Source organism: Microcebus murinus, chromosome 3, assembly GCF_040939455.1.
Source record: "Microcebus murinus isolate Inina chromosome 3, M.murinus_Inina_mat1.0, whole genome shotgun sequence".
In the NCBI taxonomy this organism is placed as follows: domain Eukaryota; kingdom Metazoa; phylum Chordata; class Mammalia; order Primates; family Cheirogaleidae; genus Microcebus; species Microcebus murinus.
Window position 1 is genome coordinate 55,751,918 of NC_134106.1, and position 18,755 is coordinate 55,770,672.

Here is an 18,755-nt window from a genome sequence, read left to right on the forward strand (position 1 = left end):
TTTAATTAATTAATTTTGTTTACTTTTTTGGATTTTTCTATGCACTTATCATCTATGAAAAATTAGTTTTATTTTCTCTTCTTGACAAATTCACAATAATCTTAATCGAATGTGCAGTTTTCGTTGTAAATTCAATACAAAGCTGCTAGTGTATTCAACCTTCTTTCCACGTTTACAAGTTCCCACCCTCACCTAAGTAGACCTGCTCACTACCCCTGCAAGGCTTTCCTTCCAGTCCAGAGCAGTCTTCCCCGCCCCGCCCCGCCCCAACAGAAACAAGTCCAGGTTGCGGAAGCAAGCGCGACGAATGCACTCTGAGAGCTCCGCCCCTCTCCCGGACGCAGCCAATGAGCGGCTGCCTCTTACGCGCGCCCCTTCGGCCAAAATGGCGGCGGCCGTTTGCTCGGAGTACCGTGTTTAGTGCTGTTGCCCTGCTCATGCCGTTGCAAAATGTGAGGAGAGAAGTGGCTGGTGGAGGCTGGTCATAGGCCATGAGTCGGAGAAGGAAACATGGGGACAGCCCTGGCCTGAAGAACACGCCGCGGAAAATAGCAGCTACTGAGGAATGCGGCTCGGTGGTCGAGCCAGGGAGGAGGCGGCTGAAGTCGGCCCGCGGCTCTGGGCTCCTCGGGGCTGGAGAGAGGCCTCCCGGGCCAATGCGGCAGCAAGAGCAGCCTCCAGCAGCCGCTTCGTGCAGTAAAAGTAACCCCGAGGGTGAGACGCCAGCAGCGCGGCCTGCCTGGGCTTGGGCGCTGCACCCCCACAGTCCAGCGAGCAACAGGGAGATCGGGGGTGGGGGTGGGGTGGGGTGGAGTCTGGAGTTGTGTTTTCTTTCTCTGGCGTTCCAAAATAACCCTCGCGAGTCCAAAAGTAACCGTGTACCACTCCCCCGTCACTTTTGTCCCCGAGTTTGAGCACTGCCCCGTTAGGTTTGACCACCCACTTGCCCCTGCCACTGGAGTACGTCATGTGGTTTACCTGTTTGTGGGAGGGCTGCTGCTCTCCTGGCTGCTTCTCCAGGCAGCAGCGGTGGCGGAGCCAGGAGAAATAGCTGGTAGGCCTGTCGCCTTCAGCTTATTCCTAGGGAATTTATTTACCATTAAACTTTTTTGCCCTGACGTGCTTTAGAGAAGAGGCCATGTGAAAAGCTATAGCTTGTCTCCTCAGAGCTTTGGTCACGTCTCATCTCATTATGAATAAGCCGGAAGTTGCTGTGTGTATCGTCCCTGGAAGTAGGCAACTAAGGGTCTCTTCATTCTGATCAATTTTTGGTGTTTCGTTTTAAAAGAGTTCTAAAAAATCCTGGTAGGGATTTAAACTCATACAAAAGCCTTTTTCTAGAGCGTGTTCTTAAAATAGTGCTTTTGTTACCTTACGTGTCTCTTAATTTACTCCCATAAAGCAATTCGGGAACGAACAAAAACAAAACTTTGTAGAATTTTAAAAATAATTCTAGGCAAAACTTCCCAAGGATTGGATCGCTAATGCTTTCTGAAGTACTGTAGTTAATATAGGTTGGACAGAGTTGGTGAAATAGACTTTTACTGAAGTTTCTGTTGGGACACTTAATTTTTGAAATCTACCTGTAAGTTACAGACGGGGGGTTCTCCAAAACCTCGAAGTCCCAGTGATAGCGAGTGAATGGAGCGACTAAGTTATACAGTATTGTATAATGCATTCATAGAGCTCCTAGATTATCTATAAATACTTGCTATTTACAATGTCAAGTTTATAAAGTGCTACATGAATTTTTTTTTTTTTTTATGTGAAACAAACATTTCAATTGTGGTTAAAGTAATACAATTGCTTCTGGGAAAAAATTTATATTTGACTATAAAAATTAATCTAGTCTAAGCTATTTGACTTTGGTGTATTATGAAGTAAAGTAATGCTTTAAAATGCAACAATTGTTATTTTAATCATATTTTATTTAGAAAGGTATGAAACACCAAAGAGAGTGCCGAAAATGGATTTATTGTCATCTACCTTCAGTTCTCCTAATGATCCAGATGGACAGAATGATATCTTTTGGGATCAAAATTCTCCATTGACAAAGCAGTTAGGTAATTTATTAACATTTTTATGTGGGTAAAAATTGGATAAATGATTTGGATTTAACTGTGGAATTTTAGTTGGGTAAACAACATCAGAAACTTATGCAACAGATGTTTTTTGAGATCTTATGTGATTTTTATGTATATGTATGTGATGTCATATAGTGTGTAGTTACCTAAGCTACACTAATTAAAATCATTTTTGAAGAAGTGATGGCTATTTTTAAAAAATAAGTTTTTGTTTAAAATTTATAGAAATGTCTTTGTTTCTTTAGGTAAAGGAAGAAAAAAACATATTTATACCACAGATAATGATGAGATTTCACATATTGTTAATCGTATTGCTCCTCAGGTAAATATCAGTTTTATAGTTTGTAAAACAGTAAAAAAAAAAGTGCCTCTAAGTCCTTGTACAGTTCCTTTAAGTGAAAAATAATGTTTTGTCTTTTGTAATTCTCGTTCCCCAAAATAGAGCAGCAAAAATTACTTTTACCTTTTTTACTTCTGAAATACATGTTTTGAAAAAACACAATATAAAATTGGTAATATATAATATATCTTTTCTCAGGCATTTATCTTGTTTTAATTTTTTTAGAGTAGTGATTTTTGACCAGAACTTTGTGTTTATTTTGTCTTTAATGTTGTGTTTAATATATGGCATGATTTTTCAAGTTACTAAAATAATAGAATAGGGCAATTTATAAAAATTTAAACTTTTATAATTTTTGTGATCGGCATTTGTTTACTATCTATAGCACAGCTTTACTTCATTGAAACTGTTCTTGTTAATACTCATTGACTTAACCAAGAAACACTTATAAAAGGGGGAATAGCACTGGATTTAAATGTAGTCCTCATTTAGCCTCCTATGTTTTGTGACATTAGGCAAGTTACTTAAACTCTCACAACTTCAGTTCATTCAGCCATAAACTAGAATTATTACTTGTCTTGCACTCTTGATTAGATGACTATGAAGATTAAATTAGATAAAAATTCTTTGTAAGCTGTAGGGCACTAGAAATGTAAGGTTATGTTAAGGTGGTTACTTCCTGTAATAGAACCATCTTCAAAGGTTTTTTTTTTTCTTCATTTCAGTTCTTATACTGCTTAAGTGAAATAGAAATATAACTTTAAGTTAGTCATTTGACACAAAGGAATTCAGTGACTCTAATATTATTCATCATACTACTTATAACTAAGCAGCACAGGCTTGACACATGAAACTGTTCTGAGCTTCTTTACTTTCTTCTTTTTTCTTATTTAACAATATTTAAATCTAGAGGAAATCTAATTTTTACTTAGTGTCTTCTCTGAAGGAAGTATGGTATTTTTCCTTAACATGCTCTTGGAAACATAGCATTGTTACGTTAGCCATAAACAATTGATGGCTCTGGCCCAAAACATGGTTATGAGGAATCACCATCATCCAGGTGGAAGAGACAGGAAATAAAGTTTTTCTTAACAGCTATAAAATAGCCAAAATTACAACTAGCACAATCAAAACAACTCTGTTGCTACTAGCTCTACATTCCATGTTTGGCATGTCATAGAAATTCATTTTACGTATGCTTCATTAGTTAAATAGCATTTGTGCCATAATATTACTTACTCTATAAGTTAACAATAGATCTTCATTAATTATGGGTTTCACATGAAAGAAGCATAATAAAATGTGTTTGGGCTGGCCAGCCTAAATAGTGATAAAAAGATAGTTGAGTAAATTATTGGACCCTTTACCTAAATGGACTGGAAATAATAGCTCACGTAAAGAAATGGCAACAGTACACAAGTGGTAACTTGTATCAAAGAAAAAATACAGTGAAATTAGTTGCTTGTAAATGTTACCCTCTTCAACTGAGTACTTTTAAAGCATTATCAAGGTCTCTTTAAAAGCTTGTCATGTCATCTGTGTATCTTTTCGGGAGCAATAAAAAATAAAAAAATAAAAGCTTGTCATGTTCTCAGAATGACAAATACTTATGTTTATTTTTAGATGAGTTACCTTCCTCAAATCATTTCATTTCCTCTCAACATCTTCAGAGATAGCATAATTTTTAAATATGTACTTCCATTTTAATTGGATAGTTATTTCACTTTTCAGGGATACTTTTTATACAAATGTTGTTTATTTGAAGATAGTGTATATCTTACTGTCATTCATAAAGCTTTACATAGTATACTCTTTAGGATGAAATGAAATAATATATTTAGATACCTTATACAGAACCTGGATTGTAATTGGGAATCACTAATTTATGTAATTATTTGTGAAGAAATATGTAAAACACAGATAGTATACAAACATACATACGACCCATGTATATATAAAGTTGGACACATAAAGTTGTCATAATTTAATTCTCTGAAAATTGGTTGAATTTTAAATTACTTGGTAAATGGTAAGAGTCCATAATTAAATCATCAAGAATGTTATTTTTCTTAAAATTCAAGACTATTGTTGAAAACAGAAGGCAAAACAAATATTGAGTTTAAAAGTGAAATTATTTTTTGAGTATTTGTAAAGCTAAAGTCAGCTAGGTTCAAGTGAACATTTAAAAAACTGCTTGTTGATTCTATAAGGATTTTGAAGTACCAAGTTGTAGGGGTCTTTTCACCTAAACCTTCTAGTAAAGAAATGTAAACTAATGTCTTTATGCCTAGTGTTGTGGTAAATGCTAAGCTATCATAAAGTCCAAGTCTTTGCCTTCCAGTAACCTATAATCTAGTGATAAGATTATGTTTACCTTGTGTTATAGTTATTTATGTTCATTCTAGGTACTATAACATAGAGTAAAAAATGGTTAATCAATTTGATTTGTTGGTTTGGCGTACAATTAATGCATAAAGTTCATTCTTTAATTTTTTGTATGATCAAGTGATTGAAAGGCATAGCAAAAATATCCAGATCTAAAATGGCTTTTTTCTAGATTTTATCCAGATCTAGAGTAGGTAAACTTTTTCTCTTTCTTTTTTTATTTTTTGTTTTTATTTCTATCTCATTGTTAGCATCAGTTCTAACCTTGCTCTTATCTGTAACTCAGCCCTGACCTTAATTCTAAGTGTTCTCATTTAGGTCAACATGGATTGTCCAACTTTAGATAAAGCTTATAATGAGGATGAGGAAAATTTAGAGAATCAGATGATACAAAAATAATTCCATATGTATTTCTCTTTATTCACAGTTCTGATGATTTTTGCCACACACAGTAGTTGTTTCTTATACTAATGTTTGTATAAGTATCTAATGACAATTGAAATAAATCCGTTTTATTTTGATAAAAACATGTGCTCTTGTTACTAAATATGCATTTGATAAATAATTTAATTCTTGAAACTTAATTTTTTTGAAAATAAGCAATATCTGGTTCAGAATGTTTTCATGCTCTGAAACATAAATGGATCACTTGCAACTTGTTATTGCCATCCCCCAGCTTGTCGTTGTTTTTGACTATCACCCACCAGAATTTATTGCTCTAAGAAAAGAATTCAAAGTAGTTAGGTTTTGTTTTCTTCCTTTCTTCCTTTTTTCACTTCTCTCTTTCTCTCTCTTTTTTTTTTTGTACTTTATACCTCTTTTTTCGCCCTCTGCCAAAAGGATGAAAAACCAACAACAAACTCAATGCTGGGCGTGTGGATCGGTGAAACTGCTATTCCTTGTACTCCCAGTGTAGCAAAAGGAAAATCAAGAGCAAAAATCAGCTACACAAAGTGAGTTCTAACTTTTCAGATTTTCTGAGTTTCAGTGAAATAAGTATTTTTTAATAATAGTCTATTTTGACAGGTAAGGTAGCTCACACCTGTAATCCCAGAACTTTGGGAGGGTGAGGCAGGAGGATCACTTGAGGCCAGAAGTTCAGACCAGCATGGGCAACACAGTGAGATCCCATCTCCATAAAAATAAAAAAATTAGCCGGGCATGGTAATATGTACCTGTAGTCCTAGGTACTCGGGAGACTGATGCAGGAGAATTGCTTAAACCCAGTAGTTTGGGGCTGTAGTAAGCTATGATCATTCCATTGTACTCCACCCTGGATGACAGAATGACACTGTCTCTTAAAAAAAAGTCTGTTTTTGTTTTGTGAATATATCAAAATAGTTAATAAAATTTCCTTAGTTTTAAGCTGTAAAATTTTGGAGTTAAAGCAGTTATAATGTAAGTGTTAATATTTTTGAGTGTTAACATCAAAATATATTAAACAATCGAATATAATGTCTTTTAGAACATTTCTGAGTTATCATTTTTAATGTTTTTAATAGGTTAAAAACACAAAATCAAGAGGAAGAACTTATGAAATTGGCTAAACAATTTGATAAAAATATGGAAGAGCTAGATGTGATTCAAGAGCAAAACAAGAGGAATTATGATTTTATCCAGACAATTTCAGAAACAGAGACTTTAAATAATTGTAAAGATAATGTACAAATGCAGTCATTATGTAATGTAGGTACTGAAATAGATAATGCTGTAATAAAGAAACTAATCAAAGGAAACACCAAGATATCTGTGGCAAATGATCAAAATAGCAGTCAGAAGCCATTTGACCAAAATGTTGAAGCAGCCTTTAATGCCATTTTTGATGGTTCTACTCAGAAATGTAGTGGACAGTTAAGCCAAGAAGCTTCTTTGAACCCCTGTAATACTACCTTTGGAAAGAAAAATGCTTTGAAAGAGGACAGTCTGGTCACTGAAAAATTTCCAAATAAAAGCCTGGGTTCACTTTCTCCTCAAGTGGATACTACCATAATGACAAAATCATGTGTGACTTCCTGTACTAAGGAGCCAGAAACTTCTAATAAGTCCATTGATGCATTTAATACTAGTGATTTTGAGGATGATTGGGATAACTTACTAGGTAATGAAGCTTTTGTTATGCAAAATGTCAAAATGCCTGAACTATTCACTTCTAAAACAGCCTGGGTTACTGATCAAAAGGAAATTTGTACTTTTAATAGTAAAAATGATGAAAGTAAGTCAAGAACAAATACAAGTCTAGATGTCAGGTTAAGAGATTCAAAAATACTACAAGATCTTTCTTCAAAGACACATAACAGAGAATTAATAGATGCTGGAGAATACAGATTTTCACCAAATTCAAATGATAAATCAAACAAATTACCATCCACTGAAAATAAGATAAAATTTGAGAAATCTTTCAATAAAATTTTTCAAGACAAAATTGAAGATTATGTAATTGCATCTAATCCAACAAAAGTAAAGGAAGATATTCATACTAAATTTACTTCTAGCGTAAATGCTTCTGAAAAGAAGTCTGCTTTGAACACCAGGTATTCTAATGAACAAAAAAATAAGCCCATTTTTAATCAGTCTATTAAAGCACCTGTTGATAGTGATTTTTTTGGCTCTGCAACTCTAGGCAATGAAACCAGTATTAGTAACTCAAATCAGACTAATACATCAAAATTAGGTTCTTTCTTTGATGATTGGAATGATCCATCATTTGCCAATGAAATTATTAAAGCATGTCATCAGTTAGAGAATACCTGGGAAGCAGACGATGTAGATGATGAAATGTTGTACCAAGCATGTGATGATATTGAAAGACTAACTCAGCAACAAGACATTAGAAAGGATAGCAAGACATCAGAAAGCATACTTGTGATCAATAATAATTCCAAACATGGAGCAATAAGCGCATTTACTACATCTAAGCAAGGAAGTCATTTGGTACAATCAAAGCGTTTGAATCTGGACAGCATTTCAGTGCAAACATCTTCCTTAACAAATAACTCAAAAATAGATAAATCAGTAAAGATGGACAAAGGGGAAATGTGTGGAAATTCTCCAAGTTTTTTAGATGCTAAAACAAATTTCACTGTGTATTCTAAGAACTCAAATTGTCAGATCAATAACCTGCATGCCTCTTGGAATAACACTAATGTTCCAATACAAGTGAATAGTCCCAAATCAGTTCTTGCAGGAAGTTCAAGTTTGAATGTGAATTCAGATCATATGAGTACAGAAATTGCTGCTTATAAGAAGAAATTGAGTACTCAGCACCTATCCCATAACACCATAACAGATGAAGCTCAGAGCAACCTTAACAATACGGTTAGATTTTCAAAGTATACATTTACAAAGATGAACAATTCTCAGATTGTTTCTCAGTTTAATCAAAATTGTGTAACAGGAAGTATGTCTGATACCAAAATTACACAGGGTTTGGAGAAAAAGAAAATTACTTCTGTCAGCCCATTACTTGGAGAGGCTGCTCTGCAGCATTCTTTGGAACAGTCTTCAAAGGGTATGTATGAAATAGTTTTCTTTGAAAAGTATCATATTGAAAAGTAGTAAAACTAGTTATTTGTTGTTTGGAGTGTAATAAGGTAAAACTATCCTGTGATGTTTAACTAGAATCATTCTTTCAAATAATTATGCTATACTACATGAAGAATAAGTGGTTTATTTTTCAAAAGATTACATCAAATTCTTTTCCAGCACTTTATACAGTGACTACTATGTAGTAGTTACTAAGTAAATATTTACTAAATTATTTATGAATTATTTCCTGGAAAATTGTGCGTTAAGATATATGTATTACACCATTTTAAGATTGTATTTACTAAGTATGCCATTGTTTTAAAACTTGAGTAATCTTACTCCTACTTTGAGGTGAACAGAACAGTGAAGTGAACAGTACTTTAAAATTTAGAGCATTCTAATTAAACACTTTTGCTAGTATAATGTCTAATATAAAACATTATAATTGTGATGGTTAAAATTATAATTTACTTATTTGATAGAACCTGTCATTTCTGATTCTAATTCCTCTTTTCCCCAGTTCTCCATTCTGTCAATGAGTTCTACTGTTTCTACCTCAAAAATTACATCTCAATACTGTCCGTTTTTCTCTTTCTAATGTTGCCACCCTTACCCAAGCCAACATTTCTTGACTTATGCAGTTCTTTTATGTGTCCCCTTTCAATTCTAGTCTCCAAAGAGCAGAATCGTCTTTTAAAACCAGCTAGGCAAACATGGCATTCCTATGCTTAAGACAGCCTTCAGTGGCTGCCCATCATATTTCAAATAAAATCCAGACTTGACACTGTCATCTACAAAGCCCTGGATTATCTCTCCTTAACCTGCCTCTCCTTTTTTTCCCTTACCTACAAAGCTTCAGCTACACCAGCTGTCTTTCCATTTCTCATATGTTCTTTTCTAGTTCAGGAACTTAGACTGTGCTATTACCTTTGAATGAAACTATTTCTTCCCAATATTTTACTGCCCCACCCTCACCTTTTTCTTGGTGCTTTCTTATATCTCAATAAAAGTATTACTTGCTCACAGAGGCCTTCCTTGAAGAGTCTATAAGTAGGTCTTTTTCTTGAATATTTTTTTATTTCTTAATTTCTTTTATCACAGTTGCAATTAAATATTCAGTGACTCTTGTCTGTCCGGTTGGCATTACTGCTCCAACTTTACTATTTAAGTGACTTTATTCTTTTTTTTTTTTTTTTTTGCGACAGAGTCTCACTTTGTTGTCCAGGCTAGAGTGAGTGCCGTGGCGTCAGCCTAGCTCACAGCAACCTCAAACTCCTGGGCTTGAGTGATCCTTCTGCCTCAGCCTCCCGAGTAGCTGGGACTACAGGCATGCGCCACCATGCCCGGCTAATTTTTTCTATATATATCAGTTGGCCAATTAATTTCTTTCTATTTATAGTAGAGACGGGGTCTTGCTCTTGCTCAGGCTGGTTTTGAACTCCTGACCTTGAGCAATCCGCCCGCCTCGGCCTCCCAAGAGCTAGGATTACAGGCGTGAGCCACAGCGCCCGGCCTATTCTTTTTAACTTATAACAGTAACATGTTGATTGTTTAAAAAGAAAGAAGTAAAACTATATAGAATAATTTGAAGTAAAAAGTTAAGTCCTCTATTTCTCCTTTCCCACACCATTCCTTAGGGGAAACCACTATTAACAGTTTGGTATACATCATGTAGCATTCTCTATGCATATAAAAAGGGGGTTTTGTGTGTGTGTGTGTGTGTATGTATATGTGTGTGTATGCCTATAAATTTATTTAAATAGCTGGAATTATATACTGTATACCCACTATTTAACAACTTGCCTTTGCGTTTACTTAATACATTATAGCTATCTTTTCCTGTTAGCATATATAGATTTACTTCAGTGACCTTTTAATGACTGCATGGTACATTATATGGATGTACCACAATTTAACTTTCTCTGTGATGTTTAGTTTGGTTGCAGTTTTTTGCAATTTAAACAATACTCCAGTGAATATCCTTCTACATAAATTTCTGCATGTTTATATGATTTTATCTATTAATTCCAAAAAAATTGATATAAGAGAAAGTTTTAAATTTTGATGGATATCACCAAATTTCTCTCCAAAAAAGTTACACCAATTTATATTATCAACACTGACAATGGATAATTATTCTCTCCATTACAGCCCAGACTAGATATTTGAAACTTTAAAAATTATTATCAATCTCTAATAATTTTAAATATTTAAGTTTATACTAAAGTGAGTATATTGTAACTAATTCAACCATGTTCTCAGTATGAATTTATTTAGACATACAGTTGACCCTTGGACAACATAGTGATTAGGGGCGCTGATCTCCCACATAGTTGAAAATCTGTATATAATCTTTTCTTCCTCCAAAACTTACCTACTAATAGACTGCTGTTGACTAGAAGCCTTACAGGTAACATAAAGAATGGATTGACACATATTTCTTATGTGAATCATATACTGTATTCTTATAATGAAGTAAGCTAGAGGAAAGAAAATGTTATTAAGAAAATCATAAGGAAGAGGAAATATATACTATTCATTAAGTGGAAGTGATCATCATAAAGGTCTTCATTTTTGTCATCTTCACGTTGAATAGGCTAAGGAGGAGGAGGAAGAGAAGGGGTTGGTCTTGCTGTCTCAGGGTGGCAGAGGCAGAAGAAAATCTGCATTTAAGTGGACCTGCACAGTTCAAATCCATATTGTTCAAGGGCCAACTGTCATTATAATTCCATTAAAGACTAAATCTCTCTGGAGTATTTGAGTTTTTCTAAAACTGCTATCATCCTATCTATATTTTTTATGGATGGATAGTCTGCCTTTTAGCTTACTTTATCAATTTTTCCTTTAAGTTTATTGATAGTATGTAATCTCTTAATTAATGTTAACCTTGTTGATGTTTTCTAGTGTTTCTTCTTTTTGCTTTGATATATAGCAATCTGCTCTCCAGAGAATATCTTTGAAACAAAACCCACTTCCTCATTGATTTCAGGAAGGAGTTGGCAAACTATGGCCTGTCCAAATCCAGCCTGCAGCCTGTTTTTTTACAACCAGTACACTAAAAATGGTTTTTACATTTTAAATGGTTGGGGAAAAAAAACAAAGGAAAAATATTTTATGACATTTGAAAATTATATGAAATCCAGATTTCATTGTCCATAAACAAAGTTTTATTTGAACACAACATATCATTTGTTTATGTATTATCCATGACTATTTTTGTGCTGCAGTGGTGGAGGTGAGCAGTTGCAAAAAGAGATCTCAAAGGTTAACATACTTTCTGGCCCTTTATGGAAAAAAATTTGCTGATCTCTGTACTTTAAGATAAAAATGAAGAAGAATCACCTTTTCTTAGTACCTTGCAATAGTTTGAGACTTTGCTGTGTATTTTTATTATAGATTGAGTTGAAAGAAAGACTGATGGGAAAAATGGATGACTCCCTAAATCAGTTTTCATGGTGTGACTTGACATCATTTAAAATTATTTTCTAAAATATTACCAAGCCAATTTTAAGACCAATTTTAGGAAGTTATATTCTTTTCTGCTGTTGTGGATTATTAACCTGTTTTCCTTTCCTATACAACTGAATGAAAACTCTGTATATGTGTGTCCTGAGTTTTTTATGTGTCTCGACTTTAAGCCTAAAATATTAAATAATGAGTCAAACTAATTATAAAGGATCTTCTAGTATCTTTCTGTAAGGAAAAATAGCTACAATCTGTTAGATAACTAACTTAGGAAATAAAATACATCAGAATTATCTGGGGAATTTATTTAAAGTATGTATTCCTTACCCTGAATACCCTCTCCCATTTCTGATTATACCAAGAAAGACAAGGGAGATAGAATATATTTTAGAAAATGCCTCTTTTAGTTAACAAGAAAAATGTTTTATAATAAATTCTGAATCTTGATGTCAGTATAAATAATAGTTCTCTTCTGACAGTGTTAAAAATTCTTATTTCTTAAAAAGTATATTTTACAACAAATAGTTTTACCAATAAAAGTTTACTTAAATATGTATTAGGGGATGGTCTTAAACTTAAAAATGTTATTTAAATCAGAAAATAATTACTAATACAAAGCTTCAACTTTCTAAGTTAATAGAAACTATTTTAAAGTTTCTACAAAATACATCCTCCAGATAAAAATAGAGCAGTGAGTCACAGGTGGCCAGTTTGACATGAGAGATTTCATTCTATCTAAAATATTTTTTCTGAATAGATGAAATAAAAACTTTATAACTATAGAGAAAAAATAGATATGAATATAGCTTATTTTATAGTACAAGCACAGTGTTTGAGATGTTGATACCCAATTCATTATATTTTGGCTAGTTTTCTATTAAAGTTTATATAACATTTAAAATCCCGGTTCTTTTTTAAGATAAATTCACTCATAGGTCATATAAATTAGATGTCATTATGCACAAGAATTATTTGATGGGTAGTCAAAATAAATAGTTTTTAATCAAATTGAATTTTATCACACTATGAAAAGAGTGTATCAGATAGGAACAGATTGATCAGTGCTTGATTTTCTATTGACCTGGAGCACTGTATCTATTTGTATGCACTTGGAATCCTATATTTAGTAGTTTAGTTTGATTTAATAGCCAGTATGGCAAATCTGGGTAATGAATAATGAAAATTAAACTCGTATTCAAAATGACTTTATAGTCTATAAAACTAAAATCTATATATATATTTTTAATTTTTAGAGGAAGAAGAGAAAAATAGAAAATGTTCTCCTGAAGAAATTCAGAGAAAAAGACAAGAAGCACTGGTTCGGAGAATGGCAAAAGCACGAGCATCATCTGTAAATGCAGCTCCCACTTAATTTCTTCAATGAAATATCAGTTGGAAGACTTAACAGACTATTGATAACTATCTGTGATAGGAAATTTTTTTTCTTTAATTCTCTATGAGAAATGTAATGCTGACTTATAAAGCATGGACTTCTACTTTATTATTTAATAAATCAATGTTTGCAATGGTAAATGAAAACTTTCCTTGGAAACATGGGAAAGTAATTACATACAAATTTTGGAAATTCAGGAAAGTTAACAATTATGTACTAAAATTATGCAGAAGAAAGTAGTTATATTTTTAAGTACTGTGATTACAGAGGTTCATAAAAAAATAGGTAATCTACTTAATTTTCTAGTGTAATATCTTTTTCTAATGCAAAGCTTCAACTTACTAAGTTAATAGACTATTTTTACAGTTTTACTTTCATTAATTGTTGCTTTATGGTTTTTATACAGTTCCAAATTTTAAATAAAGTTTCCATATTTCTGGGAACATGGTAGGAAATAAAGGACTTTAATTTATTTGTAAGGAAATTATTTTTAATTCTTAGTTAGAAGTAGATTTGAATTTTGGTATTTCTAAAATATGATGCATTTTGGAAACTTTACACTATATTTAGGAAAAACACTGAGGTAAGAAGTAGAGTTTATGAAAAAGGAAATAGTGGATTAGCTATATAAACAATGTAGTATCATTAACATTTAGAACTGGCAGAACCTTCAGATATCTGGTCCAGCTTCTTTCTTATATAGATGAGAAAAATTAATACTGTTATTTTCAAAGTCACAGGTAAGCTGTGTGCTAGGATTAGAATGATTTCTTTGGACACTTAGACAATTATACTATTTGCTTCAAAGTGTGAGTACATAAAATAGTTCAAGGGGCCTTTAATTATTTTATAGTATAAAACAAAATATAATTAAACATATTAAGGACTGTTTAATAATAATCTTTATTGTTCTATATTTTGTCTTAAAGAATCTTTCTAGGATAAAAAATGGAAATCTTTGTCTTTCCAGTTTTCCTGTAACTATGTAATTCTCCCCTTAATTAATTTACTCACTTCACAGATTTTTTCTTCTCTATAACTCTTTTTCCCACCTTTCTGCGTATTTGGAATTTGCTGAGCCAGTAATAGAAATCTAACCAAAGGGCTTAAGGCAGTAAAGATGCTTTATGCTTCCTAAGTGGCTTTAGGAGACCTCAGAAAAGTTAAGAGATATGAAACACCTATGATGGTGTGGTTTTTACTACTATTCAGGTCTTAGAGCTATGATGGTAATTATTGCTCTGTATATATACAGATACTCCTTGACTTAAACATGGAGTTACATCCCAATGAGCCCATCATAAGTCGAAAGTATTGTACGCTAAAAATGTATTTAATACACTTAACCTACCAAACATGACAGCTTAGCCTAGATTACCTTAAACAGAACACATATTAGTCAATAGTTGGGCTAATCATATGGCAACACAGTACATTGTAGAATATCAGTTGAGCTGCTGCCCAGCATGATGAGAATATTGCACCATATATCTCTAGCCTGAGAAAAGATCAAAATTTAAAATAAGAAGTACATTTGCTACTGAATGTCACTTTTTTGTGACATTTTGCACCATCTTAAAGTTGAGCTATCTTAATGACCATCTGTATATCATTTTGTAAATGGTATTTTCTTATATACAGTGGACTAATAAATTTTTGCTAACCTATATTATTTGTCTAAAAATATATACTAAACCTAAATAAATGCAAGTAGTTTCTATATAAGAAAATAAAAAAGCTATAAATCTTTTATCTCTTTTTAAAGTAGCTTCGCTGTGTTCTGACTGCGCTTTGGATATCTCTGTCCTTGCTTAGGCTCCTCCCTGCTTACTGCTTGCTTTTATTAGTGTTTTTAGCCTCTTCTGTCCATTCATTTAGACTCAGCCTAATAGTTCTTAGTTTGTTTGAATCTTGTACCTGATCATTTTCACTGGAATTGATTTCTTCTCTCTGATCATTATAATACTTATTTCTTGTATCTTTCATGGGGCAATTTTATAATGCATTATATGTTGTTTAATTGTATATATCTTACAGTAGTATGTTTATAATTTATTATTTTATGTCTCTTTCATAATTCTGCCATATTCTTATATAGCCTATAATGTTATTTACGTAATAGTTTTCTTTTTTTTTTTTAAAGATATTTAAATATTTTTATTTATTTTTATTTATTTATTTTTTATTTATTTTTTTGAGACAGAGTCTCACTTTTGTTGCCCAGGCTAGAGTGAGTGCCGTGGCGTCAGCCTAGCTCACAGCAACCTCAAACTCCTGGGCTCAAGCGATCCTCCTGCCTCAGCCTCCCGAGTAGCTGGGACTACAGGCACACGCCACCATGCCCAGCTAATTTTTTTTTTTTGTATATATACTTTTAGTTGGTCAGTTAATCTCTTTCTATTTTTAGTAGAGACAGGGTCTCACTCAGGCTGGTTTCGAACTCCCGACCTTGAGCAATCCGCCCGCCTCGGCCTCCCAGAGTGCTAGGATTACAGGCGTGAGCCACCGCGCCCGGCCCGTAATAGTTTTCTTTAAGTGACTCCCTTTTTTAAAAGGAAACTTTATAGCACGTGTAGGTGGGTAGGGTTATAATGACCCAGCCCATCTGAACCTGACTGTGATTGGGTTTCTAGGGTAATTCCTGCCATTTATGCCATTCTTCTTTCTTATCCTGCCTCTTCTTCCTCAGCCCTTGTTGCAAACACTAGGGGGTGAGTGGCCCATGAATGAGCATGCAGAGTGCTGCCTGGTTTACCTAGCTTGGCTCTTTATAGTCTGTAGGGAATCTGGCTCCACAGATGGAAGGAGCAACTAGTAGGCCTGGGAGGTTCCAGCTAAAGTTCTGCTGCTGTTTCTGCATCTCAGAAAGACTGATGCCAGTAATGCCATTATTGCAGACAAGAGCCTATTGCATAGTAGAGGCTATCATTGCTTTTTTTCCTGTTGTACACAGACAACCCTGATCCCAGGAATACTTGGATTGCTTATTATAGAGCCAGTGATATGCAAACATGTATCACACCGTGGGAAACACTTCCCTTATATCATCATACACAGCTATTATCACCAGCTTTTAAATTCCCAAGCACAAAGACACCTTACTCATCTGTGTCCACCTGATACTGATATTCAGTGGTTACTCATTAAATGTTGAATGAATTTAGACAGACTATGGTAGCAAAGATTATGACTTCGCCTCCCACTTGAAACAGTTTGACTCTGATGCCCTGAGCTTCAGGGTTGTGAAGTATTTCTAGGAACAATTTTAATTTAGTCTAACACTGATTAGGATAAGTGATAATTTATTTAAAATCTGACCAGGGTTTGTGTTTTTTTTTTGTTGTTGTTGTTGTTTTTTGAGACAGAGTCTCACTTTGTTGCCCAGGCTAGAGTGAGTGCCATGGCATCAGCCTAGCTCACAGCAACCTCAAACTCCTAGGCTCAAGCAATCCTGCTGCCTCAGCCTCCCGAGTAGCTGGGACTACAGGCATGCGCCACCATGCCTGGCTAATTTTGTCTATATATATTAGTTGGCCAATTAATTTCTTTCTACTTATAGTAGAGACGGGTCCTGCTCCTGTTCAGGCTGGTTTTGAACTCCTGACCTTGAGCAATCCACCCGCCTTGGCCTACCAGAGTGCTAGGATTACAGATGTGAGCCACCGCGCCCGGCCTGTTTTTGTTTTTTGTTTTAAGACATGAGGTCTCACTGTGTTGCCCAGGCTGGTCTCAAGCTCCTGTGTTCAAGGGATCCTCCCACCTCAGCCTTCCAAATCTCTGGGATTACAGGCATGAGCCACTGTACCCAGATGATTGTGTTTTTTAATTCTTGTCAGGTGTCATCATAATCACTTATGGGATCCAAAAAACATCAAACTTGTCCTTGTGCCTTCTCTTAGAGCTCATATATGATTACGTGTAGAAGTTGATTTTGGATGTCTTTTTAAAGTACATTTGAGTAATAGCCATATTGAAAAGAGATCATAATTGCTAAACTTATGTAACTTTGCAAAATGTTTTATTTGCCAGGAATGGTTTACGTGCTTTAACTATATTTAACTCATTTACTTCTCAGAACAACCATAGAAGTAATACTTTTATCCCCATTTACAAATAGAGAAAGTAAAGTAAGCAGATTAAAGTGACTTTCTCAAAATCACACAATTAGAAATTGGAGGTAGAGTTTGAACCAAAGTAGTCTTAATTCCAAATATTGTTATCTTAATCATTGAGTATACTGTCATCTAGAAATAACTCATAAGAACCAGTCATCTATGGAAATTATTTGTATAGGAAAGAGCATTTCAGGCATTTATGCCAAAAATAACATGATTATAGGTCTCCTAATTTTATAGGTTAGGAAAACTTTTTTCCAATCCCAATTTCTATTACAGATGACTGCTGCTATACTTTATCTATGTATGTAGGTAGATATTGATTATATTAATTCACATAGAAGTTATATTTTTTTCATTCAACTGTTAAACAGAAGAATAGAGAAATACATACAATGCATAGCTATTTTGAAATGCCATCATTTTAATTTATTATTTTACTAACTTTTAGGTGTTCTAGTTTTAAATCTATTGGGGAAAACTTAAATTTCCTTGTCCAAGATGTAATGGTATACCTCAAGCTGATAGTAAAACTTCAAATAGTAAAATTAAGGTTTCTGGTTAGATAAACACTATATAGAGTACTGATACTCAAATTTTATAGTCCTAGGGCCTGAGGACTCCAGAATCTTTCGCTTATGTGGTTTTTATCTATTGATATTAACAAATATGCTTTTTGTTGTTGTTAGAAACAGGGTTGCCCAGGCAGGAGTGCAGTGGCACAATCATAGCTTACTGTAACCTTGGGCTCAATCAGTCCTCCTACCCACTTCAGGTGGCACACACCTGTAGTCCTCTCAAGGGACTTCTTTTTTTGTAGAGGTGGTATCTGGTTATGTTGCTCAGACTGGTCTCGAACTCCTGGCCTCAAGCAGTCCTCCTACTTCAGCCTCCCAAAGCACTGGGATTATAGGTGTGAGCCACTATGACCAGCCCAAACATTCTTTTATGAGAAATATATTTTCTACAACAAAAACTTGAGTGAGAAACATAGCGTTTTTATTTTTGACTAATCTTTGATGTCTGACTTTATAGAAGATAGCTATATTCTCATATATGTTTCTGCATTTAATTTGATATAATATGTTGTTATAGTTGAAGTGTACAAATAAAGCCCAGTCTCACACAGATACATAGTTGGGAAAGGAAGAAGTCTTGTAATAATCTCTTCATTTAATTGTGGGTATTCTTTTGTATTATACCAATACTTGAAAAGTGGTAATATCTTAAAAGTTAATTGTGTTCTAAGATGGAGTAACAAGGACTCCATGTACCCTTCATGCTGGCACAACCAAATAAGAAAGACAAACTACATGAAAAAATAGGTTACAAGATACTAGATATCAGGCAATTAGGAAAGTGGAAATAGGATCTACACAAAGGAATGATGAACACTAGAAATGATAAATACGGGTAAATACATAATTTTCAAAAAGTTATAGTTTAAG

The 18,755-nt window shown here is 34.0% G+C and overlaps 1 protein-coding gene across 2 annotated transcripts; it reads left to right on the forward strand.

The window, feature by feature from the left end:
* Nucleotides 1-363: 363 nt before the first annotated feature.
* ETAA1 (ETAA1 activator of ATR kinase) lies at nt 364-13,204 on the forward strand. Of its 2 annotated transcripts, XM_012750198.3 has the most exons (7): nt 364-714; nt 1,935-2,063; nt 2,330-2,406; nt 5,650-5,762; nt 6,312-8,124; nt 8,233-8,317; nt 13,053-13,204. In XM_012750198.3, the coding sequence occupies exons 1-7, from the start codon at nt 492-494 to the stop codon at nt 13,169-13,171; spliced, it is 2,559 nt and encodes an 852-aa protein (XP_012605652.2). In that variant the 5' UTR covers nt 364-491; the 3' UTR covers nt 13,172-13,204. The 2 variants fall into 2 exon arrangements, with proteins under 2 accessions (XP_012605652.2, XP_012605651.2); XM_012750197.3 differs by having other exon boundaries at nt 6,312-8,317.
* Nucleotides 13,205-18,755: the final 5,551 nt, after the last annotated feature.